We start from the raw sequence: 12,521 nt of genomic DNA, 5'->3' as shown, positions 1-12,521 counted from the left end.
TCCAAGGAGACGTCCTCCCTAGGGGTTCCAGGAGCCATGCCCTGAGAGGGCAGCCAGCACCAGGATCCCAGAGCCCAGTCTGCTGCCCCCTCCCCTCTGAGTCCAGAAACTCCAAGGCCCCCTGAGGAAGGCAGTAGCAAGGACACCAGACTGGCACCAAGAGCTTCCCTGAGTGGGACCATGGGCAGCACCTAACGGCTCTGAGCCTCAGTTTCCTCATCCAGAATTGATCCCTTGGCTTGTCTCATAGGTTCATTGTGAACATCTCATGGAACCACCAAGGGGAACACGTTCTCTAAACAGTGAGGGGCCAGGGCAGAGCCAGGGTAGCAAGGGGATGCTGGGCTTCCCAACAAGCAGGGTGCCATCTGGACAGGGGCTTGGGAGCCCCCTGAGGGAGCCCTGAGTGGCATCACAGGAAGGTCCCTGCACTGGCAAGTCTTCTCGGCCCTTCCGGTTACTCCAGTGGGAAGGTCTCTGCTCGGCCCACTTGTCTTCACCTTTTCTCTGCCACTCGAGTGTGGCTTTTTTCAACAATCAGGAGAAGCTCCAGACTTCTTCTAGGAGGCCAGAAGAAAGCTCAAATTTAAAAATGTTGTTTGCATCTTTTTTGTGCTTGGTTTTCTTAGCTTCCCAAAAGCTCTATGACTCTGTGTGTTTTGAAAGGAACTTTTAGACTCCAGTAACAATTTAATTGTTTATTCTCCTTACACAGCACCACTGTGTCTAGGAATTTCTCCTGTGGAAAAACTTACAAAAATGTGCAACTATAAATATATCTTATAAACAGTGCTCATTGCAGGATAATTTACAACTCTAAAACACTAAATGTCCATCAGTAAGGGATAGGTTAAATAATTTATGGCTCAGGAATGCTTTTAGATTACAGGCAACTCCCAAAATGAATGACTTAATATCTATGTACCCCTGAGTTGTGGGTGTGTCCAGGAGGAATTGTTAAGAGAAAAATAAAAAGTTGCAGAATGGTAGTGGTAGTTTTATTTAAAAATATAATTAGGCACTTAAGTAAATAGGTACAGATACAAAATACAAATATTAGTGTGGCTGTAAGGGGAGGAAAACTCTAGAAGAATATAACCAAACTCTTAACAGTAAGAGGCAGAATTTCTATAAGATAAACTCATTATACACAGAGTTGCTGAATAAAGAAAAGGAGCATTGAAAATGTTGCTGGAGTCTAAAATACAAAATACATTAAAGAGAAGACTTTCTATTTTATGTATTTGGTAATGGATTTTTTAAATACAGGCATATGTTACATAAATACTTCCAGAAAAATAGTTTTTAATTATGAAGCTGAACAATAAGCTGAAATTAGGGAGTCTTTTCTCCTACTTCAAAGAAGCGGCTCAGTGTGGGTGTCAGGCCCCAGGAGCAGTCGCCCCTTCCAGGCTTGGTTTCCAGGAACAAGGACCCTGCCTCTGAAGAGGGTGGTGGAAGAACTGCGTGGTCCAAGTGGCTCATGTGTCTGCGAGGAAAGTTCCAGCTCATCCATTCCCTTGGGCCTGCCTGAGTGGCAAGGTGGGGAAGTGGGAGCCCGCAGAGCTGACTGTGCTTCTCCCGTCTCCTGACTTCCACATCCCCTCTGCACAGGGGCCTGTGAGGTCCACCAAATTCTTTTATATTATCTTTGTGTGGCCCTGTTCACTTAGCTCTCTCTCACCCAGCACTTTGCTATTCTTTCTCTTGAGGACACACTGCACCAGAAAGGTTTGGAGTCGGGAGACAGGGGTTGGGACCCAGTCTTCCCCACTCCCAGCTGTGCAACCTTGGCAGGCGCTTTATCTCCCAAGCTCTGACGGAAGTCAGCCAGACCCAGGTGCCTGTCCCATCCCTGCCATACTGACCGAATGACCTTGGGCATGTCACTTCTAATGCCCCCTGGTTTCACCTTTGTGTATGGGACAATACTAATACCTGGTTTGGGTTGATGAGAGGGAAAAATGAGAAAATGTGTGTGAAGTAACAGGAGAGTACCGGACACAGTAACTTCAGTAAGTGGTTGCCTGTGTTTTATCATCCTTTATCTCTTTGTGGCATCATGAACTCCATTTACCTCTGAGGAAAGTGAGGTGGATGTGGTGTAATCCACTCAAGGTCCCCTAAGGAGCGGGCCTGAGATGGAGAGAGCTGAAGCCTCCTGACCTCCAGTCAGAGGCTTTTCCCAAGCAAGGATAATACCCTTCTGGAATGTGGGTTGTTGATTCTCTTTACAGAGTGGATTGGATATTGACTTACTCATCTTTCACCACAGCTAGGATAGAAAGGGTCATATGCCCTGGATGTTCTCTGAAGCTAGGACCCCCGGGAGGGTGAGCTTTATGTGGCCAGGCCTGGCAGAGGGCGGGGTTTCCCTGGTGTGGCTCAGCTGCTCCTGAGTTGGCAGCCGGGCTGGTGAGTCAGAGCTGCCCCACGTCTCTGTTCCGCTCCTCACTGACAGCCACAGCCCCGTACTCCTGGAGGTAGTCCAGGGAGGCTTGCGGTTGCAAAACAAGGTGCCCATCCTCCAGAAATAAGCTGAAATTCCCTTCCCCCAGATCAGAGAGAGCAGGCAATGACCAGGTGAGGCCCGATGGATCTCAGGCTGAAACCTCTGAAAGGGCCCAGGTGGGAGGGCCAGGAAGTCCTAGGCTAGGTCCAGGACCCTTGCATTCTGCCCTTGCCCCCGACAGCTCTACTGCCTCTGGGCCTGTGCTGCTGCTGGGGTCTCCCAGGCCTAGTTGGGGCTGTGGAGCCTATTGCCAGGACTGAGCTGGCCAGTAGGCACCAAGATGCCCGGCTGATGCCAGCCCCACACCCCTGAGTGGCTGCAGCTGTGAGGGGCCTGGGGCCTGCCAGGTCTGCACCATTCTGCCCAGCCTGCCTAGACTCTGCCGTCAGCTACAGCTGGGCCCCTAGCTCTTCTCCTGGCCTCGCCCTGGCCATACCCTACCCCACACCTGCCACCTCCCACCATTCCTCTTCCTTTCCTTCCTTCACCCTCCCCTCACTTCTTTCTACTCTCTGGCCCCCTTGGGTGCCCCACCTGCCCTGCTCCCACCTGGACCCAACTAGTACTTACCAGGGACTGGAACCTGGGCTTTAGCTGATGCCTCTCATGAGCCTCAGTGTGGCCCTCTGGAAGGAATGCCAGAAGGCAGGAGATTGTCCCAGTTTAATAGCCCAAGCCGAGGCACATGGTGGGGCATGGTGGGGGCCGCAGCGGGGGCTCAGGCTCCTCAACATGAGCCTGCGAACAGTCCCGCCCATCCCAGGGCCAGGCACTGCAGCGCCGGCAGAACCTTCTCATTTCACACTGTGGAAACCTGAAGCCCAAGGTCCAGGTCAGCCAGCTACTAGCAATGGGTGGGAGAATATGAAAATACCCATTTTACACATGGAAATAAGACGAGAGGTGAAAGGACCTGTGTGGGGATTCTGCAGATGGGGCAAGCCACATCTGCCCCACTCCACTCCTGCCACCTCCCCACAGGGACTCAAACCCTCAAGAGACCATAAAGTCTGTGAGAAGCACCAGGTTTAATATTAAAATCTTTCCCTTAAAAAAAAAAAGTACACGGATAGGAAAATTTGATGGCATACAAAATAGTACTTCTGCTGTATAAATGTGAGTTAATGTGAGTCCTAAAAATACTTGTAGACCTAGATGATCATATCTTTGGTACCATAGTGAGAACCCACTCCGTCTGCAACCAGACTTCAAGGGCCCTGGGCAGGGGGCGCCGACCAGCATCAGAGGGCTCGGGCCCCAGGAGCCACTCTCCCCTCCCACCCTCCCAGCCCTTCCCTTGCTGGTGCGCTTAGCCACAGCCCTCACTCCCCTGGCACCTCCGGTGCCCACTGGGCTGGGCTGCAGCTGGCAGACACTGTGAGATGAGCAGGCCTGGGCAATGATGAAGCCATCCCCCTGAGTATTGCCTCGGGGACGTGGCCACTGGCAGGTTGAGAAGGTAAACCCTGAAGTACCCACCTCTTGTACTCCTTTCTCAGGTTCTCTAACCAAGGCTTCTTGTCCTTTCTGGGGGTCCCTGAGGACCCTCACTGTCTGTTATGCCTGCAGCACAGACCTGGACAGCAGGTGCCAGAGTGGTGGGCTGTACAAGGTAGTCTGATTTGCCCTCTCTTCCTCCTTTGCCCAGGACAGCTCCAGAGGTCATTATGGGTGCTGAAAGGGTCCCGTGGTCTTTCCATGTCCCTAGGGCAGCTGCTGGGGGCTTTCCAAGACACTGTCACTCTGAGTCAAGGCCTGGGCAGCTGGTCTTTTGAGACTTGCTGGGGATCTGAGGACGGGGCAGGTTCCTGAATGCCTGGAATATGATATATGGTCTGGAATCTCCCCAGACCCTAGTTGATCCCCAGGATGGAAGTTTTGGGTTTTTAGATTTGCTTCATCTGGGCAAGTATGCAACCCTCTGGAATATTCTAGAATGTTAGTGCTGGCAGGGCACCAGAAGTCAATGAGTCCAACTTGCTTATTTCTCAACAGGGAAAACAGGCCCAGAAAGGGCAAGGAATTCCTCCAAGGTCTCATAGCAGGTCCAGTGCACATATTGGTCCACAAATTTGTCCACACGTGTGGATATTTCTCGCAGGTACATCAAAGCACGTGGGGCCCGCCTGGCCCTGGAGACTCTGCTGGGTGGAGTAAGACTGGAAGTGATGGAAAAAAAGACTCTGGGACTTGTGGGGCCGGGGAGGTAAGGACATGGGCACCTTTATGGCATGGTGTGTCCCTGGTGCCCGGGGCAGGGGCTGCCAGCCAGGGTGTCCTATTGCTTGACTCTGCCCCCAGCGTTTATGAAGCATGGACGGCCCCAGACCAGCTCGGGCCTGGGAAAGTGAGACTGGTATGGAGGGGAGGTAGCTTCTGGATGAGGCTACACTGCCCAAGGCCAGGTCCCAGCTCGGCGGGAGCCGCGAATGTCGGGGTCGCTTACCCAGCTCTCGGGCAGATAGAAGTGCAGGGAGAGAGCTGCAGCTCCTTGAGGGGCAGCCGGTGCACCAGAAGAAAGGTTGGTTCACCACCTCCTGAACCTTGAGAATCTCCCTAGGGATTTCAGCCTCCCCACCTGTCACCGAGACTGTGTCACCAAGCCTAACTTCCCCCATCTTACAGATGGGGAAACTGACTCCTTCGGGAGAACCCTGGCTTGGAGTCACATGCCTACCCCGAGGCAGAGGGCTGGTCACAGCCGGTGCAGTTCTCTGGCCTCCTAAGCCAGCCCCAGGGGTTGGGGTGCTACATGCCAAGGACAAAGGCTTTCCAGAAGGGGACAGCTTATGGGAGCATCCTGGCTGATGCGCGGCCAGGACGGGCCAGGAGGTGCTGGGTGCTGGGAGGTAGACGGGGAGCTCTGGGCAGGGCAGGCTGGGGACCAGCCCCCTACAGGAAGCTGTCTTCTGTCTCCGTCTGAGGCCTGGGGCAGCTTGAATCCGGTGGCCACTCTGGCTCCGGCTCCACCTGGGGCTCGAGCTGGGACTCTGGCTCTGGTTCCTCCTGGGGCTCCAGGGGGCTGTCACAGGAGATGGTAGAGGAGGTGTGGACTTCATTCAGGGTGGAGCTAGAAGCAGAAACAAGTGATGAGGGGCTGGGAGGGAATCACGGCAACGTGCAGCAGTACTCAAGAGCTTTCTGTGCCCACCCTGTGCTACACACCTCACACATTTCAGTTCATTTAATCCTTATAAAGTCTGTGTAGGGCAGGCACTGTGCAGCAAATGCATCCAGAGCTGTGATGTCATTGCCCTGCGCTACTCACTCCCCGCCCATCAGCACTCCACCCTTGCACTCCTGAAGGTGCACATTTTCTCGGTTAATCCTCACAACCACCTTCAAATAGACGTGCTTTTATTATTTTCACTTACATATAAGGAAACTGAGGTTCAGAGAGAAAGCAGCTTCTCTTAGGGCACAGGACAGGGCCAGCATTTACACCCCAAGCTGTCTAAGCTCCGAGCTTAACTCCTCTGCACACTAGCTACCTGGAGCCTTGGAATATTAGCTTTCTAAACAGGTGGGAGGGCCTTGGAAGTTCCTAGGGCTCTTGGAAAGACGAGGCTCACAGAGAAGGTGCCTGGCCAGGGCCCCCAGCAGCTAGTGGCAGAGCTGGGGCTGGAATGCAGCCTGGGCTCCTGCCACTTCACCACAGGGCAGGTCTGGTTTTCGGGGTGGCTCTGGCCTCATAGGGAACCCTTCTCTCCGGCTGAGGGAGAGCCTGTCTGAACATCAAATCCAGGCAATAGCTGGGCCTTCCTCCAAAGCCCTCCCAACCTGAACTTCACCACATGCCAAGGCAAAAGGAAAGCACAAATCTCCCTCCCACTCTGAATTCTTGCCTGAACCCCTATAGGCACTTCTGCCTGCTACAACCATGCCAGGCTCCAGGGAGCCCTCAGTGCATGGTGCTGAAGGACAGACCACAGGCCTAAGGCTGGTGATGACCCCAGCGTAATATATAGGGTGCTGAGGATGCTAATTAGATTTTCTACCTTTCCCCTTGGGGCCAAAACAGGACCTAGGGAGAGGACAGAGTTGATGGCCCATGGGGGCTCCTTCAAAGGAAACAGCTACCTCGCAGCTAAGTCCCAGCCCGTGCTTTCCCTTACCAGCCTGTCCTTTCCAGAGGAGGTTATCAAAGTTCAAATGAGTTCAATTTTCTTTTCTCCTCACTGGCAGGAATACACACATATTCACCCTAGGTAACTTACTTCTAAGGCAAGTCTGACAGCATGAAGACACAGACAGACAGACAGACACAAACACTATGCACGCTTGGGCCCCAGACCAGAGTGGCTACCTGGCAAGGCTGGGGGAACCCTCCAGTGGGCCCTCATCAGCAACCTCGGGTTTGGGGTCAGGCAAGGGGATGATATAGTCGTTGTCACCCTCATTGGGCTGCACAGCAGTATAGAGGACGGAGCTCGTGTCCAGAGGAGATCGGAGGCCATGGGAGCCAGGCAAGCGGGCTTGGAACCGAAGGACAGCTGGGTGGTCACTCCTCAGAAACTCCTCATCCACCTGCTGGTACTTCTGCTCCGCAGGGCAGGGAGAACCCAAGAAACAGGGCGGGTCGCACCAGAAATGCTGTTCGGGACCATCTGACAGGTGATGACCTGCCCCTCCTGCCTTGTGTGAACAGGGCAACTGGTGCTCAGCCAGAAAGAATAATCACCTGAAGACACCCAGCCGAGCTGTTCCCCACCAGCATCTCACAAGACAAAGTGAGCTGAGGGCCATCCAGGTTGGGGGCAGCTAATGAAGCAGCACCCTCGACCCTAACCCCTCCCCCACATCAGAGTGCAGAGGTGCAGCCTTTTATCCTGCTCAAGCCCCTTCGGTGGGGCCTCAGGTTCCCCAACCACTGTATGATGCCAATCCCACTCCATCCCGCCGGCCCTGAGCCATAGCAGACATGGGTGGGAATGGGGTCAGGGAAAGGGCTGTCTGTGCCAGAGGTGCAGCTCCCCGCGCTCTAGACCCCACTGTCGGACCTGGGGGGCTTTCAGGCCCTGCTGGCTCCCTGTGCTTTGTATGAGCCTGGAACAGGGCCCAGGGCCCTCGTGTGGCTCGGGCTCGCTGAAACTTCTGAAGGAGCCTGTGACTTGGCATGGGTGCAGAGGCACAGGAAGGGAGCAGGATGAAGGTGGCTGTAGGCTCCCTTTCCCCACTTTACATATATCAGCTTCCATGTAGGATTCCATTTTGAAACACTGTGCTGCTAAAATAAACTAAACTTCCAGTTCCAGCCCATCCCTTACCAGTACCAACTGGAAACTGAGGCCTAGAGAAGATAAATGAGGGTCCCCCAAACACCGGCCTGACACACAGAGCCTTGTACCAAGTGGCTGACTTCTGGACCAGAACTCTCCATCCCCTACCCTACCCCCTACCCCCCCTTATGCCCACCCCCCCGCCTCAACTTACCTTTTTGTAACCCTCACCCAGCAGTCTCTCAAGAAGCAGCACCAGCTGGGAGAAGGGGGGCCGAATCTCAAACTTCTCTCCCCAGCACTTCCGCATGATCTCGTAACTGGAAGAGGTGCAGAGGGTCAGGGGTCTGGCTCGTGGGCCGCCCTCTCCTGGAACAAGGTGAGCAGGAGGGCAGGTGGACAGGTGGTGTTTTCCCCAATATGGCACCTGGATATTCACTTGGGAAGCCATCCCTCCACCAGTGTTTCCCTGGGGCGGACCACACCTTGGTGAGCACAGGACCCCCAGGTCTGGCCAGTAAGACTTTTCTTCCCCTCAGCTGTTTGGCTGGTTAATGCATGGGCATGTGACCCCAGCTGAGCCCCCAGCTGACAGTCAGCACGGGGACTTCTGCTGGAAGTATGGTGAAACCGGCTAGGATGCAGCCATTTGGCCTGAGAAGGAGGCCAGTGCAAACGGAAGCCCTAGGGTAGAACCGTTCCTGATGACATTACCTGAACACCTAGATCCAGCTATACCTAGGTTTTCTAGATCTTTGGCTTAAGCTAGTAAAGTTGAGTATCTATTAATAGTCTGCACCCAAAAAATCCTCCCACGTGCCCCACTCACATCTCATCAGAAGCATGGGCAGGCTGGGCCATGCGGTAGCCCCGCTTGATAGCATTGTAGAATTGCTCATTCATGGGCAGCTCTGGATAAGGGGTGCCACCTATTGGGGAGCAAAAATGAGACACACAGGCTCAGGGGTGTTGGAAAAGTGGCAGCTACCCTCTTCTGGGGTACAGGGACAGGGAGAGGCACACCAGCCCTGGTGTGAGTGAGGGAGCAGGACCCTGACGTTGGGAAATGTGGGCTCCTTCATGGCCTGTGGAAAGAGACTGCAACCCTCCCCAGAATCAGAGACCCAGAGAACACCAGGGCCAAGCAGGCTTTTTGATGTCACTGTCTAAACCCCTTGATGCCCAGATGGAGAGGTAAAGAGATCCAGAGATGGCAAGGGACTTGCCCAGTTTACATAGCATTGAGAAAGAAGCAGAGCTGGGACTTGAACCAGAGCCCCCATCCCCATTCCAGAGCCTTGCCACAGCCCCACCAAGCAGGGAGGGGCACAGTCAGGGTGGACGCTGTGCCATGCCACTGAGGCCTGGGGGGAGAGGCAGTGTACCCAGGGTGAAGATCTCCCAGAGCAGGATCCCGAAGGACCACACGTCGCTCAGGGTGGTGTAGAGGCTGTTGAAGATGCTCTCGGGGGCCATCCACTTCAGAGGCAGGAAGGTCTGCGGGAGGGCAGAGGGCCGCTGAGCGCAGGGGGCGCCGAGCCCCACCACACCTGGGCGTGGGAGGGAGGCCTGGCGGTCCCGGCCCAGCTCCTTCCCACCTGCTGACCTCTGAAAGCGCCCCCTGCGGGCACTCAGCTCCCACGCACACACAGTGCTGCCAGAGGATCACCCAGGCCAGTGCCCTTTCACATAAGCTGGGGACATAGCAGCTCCTACCCTTGGGGGAAAGCTCCAGGGTCTGGAGCCCCTCATGGAACAGGCCCCTTGGCAGACCCCAGGAGAGGCCCCTGGCCAGATTGGTACAGGAGTGGGAGAGCCAGGGACATGCCAAGGTGCCACCCGGCTCTCATTCTGCTGCCTTAGATCTCTGGGCCTACAGCTCTGGGGCTCACTGTCCCCTGTGGAAAGTGGGGACATGACTGAGAGGCAGAATGGTTACATTTAACCACATACCACCTGCCCCTTCCTGCTGTGGCCTGGGCTTCTTCCCCTGCCCACCACTGCCCCTGGAACACTGGGCCTGCCCCCTGCCGTGACCAGTGAGTCTGGGACCCTGGCTTGCCCCCACAGGTCTCAGCGTCTGTCCCCATCACCCCATGCACAGCTGGTGGCTTCTCTTCCTGTCCCTGCACACAAGGCTAGACGGGCAAAGCCTGTTGCTGCTGGCTGGGCCAGGCCCTGAGGAGCACCGGCCTGCTCCGCACAGGCAGCAGCCACCCTGATCAGGAGGGCAGCCGTTCCTCGAGTCAGGGAAGGTACTCACACTGCCTTTGGAGATGTAGTTCGAGTCACGCATGATATCACGGGCCAGACCAAAGTCACAGATCTTGACCAGCTTGCCCTCACAGATGAGCACATTCCTGGCTGCCAGGTCCCGGTGCACGCACTAGGTTGGGGGAGACAGGAGCTGAGGCCTTGGGAGCAATTGTGGGAAAAGACCCTCCATGTTAAGGGCTTTGGGAAAAACACATCACATCACTGTACAGGTGAGAGGGGCCACACAGTGAGAGGGCATTACCTGTCCTCACCCACCAGAGGGGACACAGCTGCCATATGTAGCCGTGTACTTGTGGGACGCTGGCTGGCTGGGGGCCCACCTCCCCATGACCCCACTCTGCCCACCTTGACCGTACGTACGTTCTTGGAGGCTAGGAACTCCATGCCATTGGCCACCTGGTAGCTGAAGCCCACAAGATCCATGTAGCTAAGCACTGGGGACTCGTCGATCAAAGTCGCCCGGCAGGTCCTCTCGGGAGCTAGGGGACAGCAGAAGGTCACCTGCCATCTTTTGTCTCCCAATGGCCCACAGAACCCCTACCCTGTCACTCATGGAGGGTGAATGTCCAATACAGGTGGCTACTGATGCTAAGTATCCCCCAAAATGAAAACAATTTCTAAATATCTAACTTAAAGCTCTCCTACTTATCAGTGCTCTCACTGGCCAGCAGATCTTTTGTCACTAGCCCTGGGCCACCGTTGCCCAGTCTGCTTCTCAGGGACACCGGAGAAGCCTGGGGCCTACTCTTTGTAGACGACCCTTCCTCAAAGCCCCAGGAAGCCAGGTGCTCCCCTGCCCTGACTCCTCCCCTCCCCATGGGCCATGTGCATACTTCTGGACCCAGAAATGGGGGTTCATATTAGGGCTCCACCACACAGCAGGTTTGGGCAGGTAGCTAGCCTCAGTTTCTGCATCTATGAAATGGGCACAAGGCCACCTTTCTCCCAGAGCTGTTGCCAGGCCAGGCATGGGAAAGACTTTCAAAAGAATGCATCACTGTACATGTGTGAGGGCCATGCAGGTGTGAGGATACTGCACCCACCTGAGGGAACATAGTTATCATAAGGGGCCATGGAGTTGGAGGGATCAATGTCTGCATATTTGATGTCTCCTTTCATGTCCAACATGGGAACGTAGTCCACCGACTCATCCTTACTCATGTCCATGTAGCCACCGTCGCTCTCTCCAGGCAGGGACACGTGGCTGGTGGTGAGAGGAGCATCACAAATGGAGAGGCCCCCCGCCTGCCCCCTTAGGGGTAGAGCACAGAGCCCTGCAGTGGGAATGGGGCCTGGAGCCGGGGTGCTCACTGTGGAAGGGGAAGGAGACTCCACAACACGGGGACGGTGTGAGAGGCCAAGGGGTCCCATCTGCAAAGTGCCTAGCACAGGGCCTGGCACACTGCGGACAGTCAGTCGGTGGCGCTGATCCCACCATTATCATCACCCCTATTGTGATGCCCTCTCCTGGGGCGGCCAAGTCCCAGGCCAGGACTGGCTTGTGAAACAGCTCTGGCTCCGGGGGCAACTCTGCCTGCCCTGGCCTCAGCATCCTGTCCTGGACAAGGAGGGAGTGGGTGGCGGCTCCTCAGGGCTCCCCAGAGACTCAGGTCTCCAGCCTGCCTCCCAGTACCTGGGCAGGGTGAGGCCGGCTGGCAGGGCGTTGCTGTACAGCTCGGTGCTGGGCGGGCGGCACTTGTCAGGGCAGCGCTGCAGGAAGGTGTGCTTATTGCGGTGCAGGTAGTCCCCCAGGTCACCGTAGCGGCAGTATTCAGTGATGATGTAGATGGGCCCTGTAGAGGGACAGGCACAGGGACAGTCCCCAGGGAGGCCGCAGGCTTCCCGGTGGGGCCTTGAGGCTGACAAGGGGCCACTTAGGGGAGAGGCAGTTTGGTAAGACAGTGAAGAGGCTCGGGCACCAGGCAGACCTGGCTTCTTTTCCTGCCTCTGACCTTGAGCAAGACACTTAGCCTCCCTGAGCCTCACTTGCCTCATCCGTTAAATGGGGCCAACAATACCCACCTCAAAGGGGCGTCATGAGTGCTCAGGAGATAATGTTTTGTCAGAGCATTAGCTCGGCTCACAGCCTGGCACACAGCACATGCAGTGTTAGCTGCTATGCATAGGCTTTCATGCTAAAGCTTATTTTGGAGGCCAGTATATAAAGTAAAAAAAGGCAACTGTGTATCATCAGATGACTGTTTAAGTTTGAATACAATACATTTAAAGTCAACCACTGGGAATGGAAAGATATTGATGAAAGCAAAAATTTTGAAATGGGCGGTCATTGCAGAAATAAATTGACCTATGTATGCGACATGCTTCTGTATTTTGTTTTGGTTGCACAATACTTAGGAAAATTCCAAATCTCACAATAATCAGCTGCAAATGGCACTTGTTGCAAATGGCCCACCTGAAGGTACCAGAGGATAACATTTCCTCCTGGCCTAACTTTCAATCAGAGCTTCAAATAAACCCACGTGGCTGGACAGACTTTATTCTGACCTGAATGA

The 12,521-nt window shown here is 54.9% G+C and overlaps 1 protein-coding gene across 3 annotated transcripts in view; it reads right to left on the bottom strand.

Annotated features, from left to right (window-relative positions):
• Window positions 1-3,521: 3,521 nt before the first annotated feature.
• PDGFRB (platelet derived growth factor receptor beta) overlaps window positions 3,522-12,521 on the bottom strand; it is a 36,407-nt gene continuing 27,407 nt past the window's right edge. For all 3 annotated transcript variants that reach the window (XM_036881446.2, XM_036881448.2, XM_057490790.1), the window contains 9 exons: window positions 11,642-11,801; window positions 11,052-11,212; window positions 10,369-10,487; window positions 9,995-10,117; window positions 9,117-9,228; window positions 8,561-8,660; window positions 7,946-8,051; window positions 6,819-7,051; window positions 3,522-5,582 (listed from right to left, as the gene is read on the bottom strand). In XM_036881446.2, the coding sequence (XP_036737341.2) occupies window positions 5,405-5,582; window positions 6,819-7,051; window positions 7,946-8,051; window positions 8,561-8,660; window positions 9,117-9,228; window positions 9,995-10,117; window positions 10,369-10,487; window positions 11,052-11,212; window positions 11,642-11,801 (1,292 nt within the window). In that variant the 3' untranslated portion in view covers window positions 3,522-5,404. The remainder of the gene's footprint in view (window positions 5,583-6,818; window positions 7,052-7,945; window positions 8,052-8,560; window positions 8,661-9,116; window positions 9,229-9,994; window positions 10,118-10,368; window positions 10,488-11,051; window positions 11,213-11,641; window positions 11,802-12,521) is intronic.

Source organism: Manis pentadactyla, chromosome 2 (genome assembly GCF_030020395.1).
Source record: "Manis pentadactyla isolate mManPen7 chromosome 2, mManPen7.hap1, whole genome shotgun sequence".
Classification (NCBI taxonomy): Eukaryota; Metazoa; Chordata; class Mammalia; order Pholidota; family Manidae; genus Manis; species Manis pentadactyla.
This window is presented reverse-complemented; position numbering and strand designations above follow the sequence as displayed.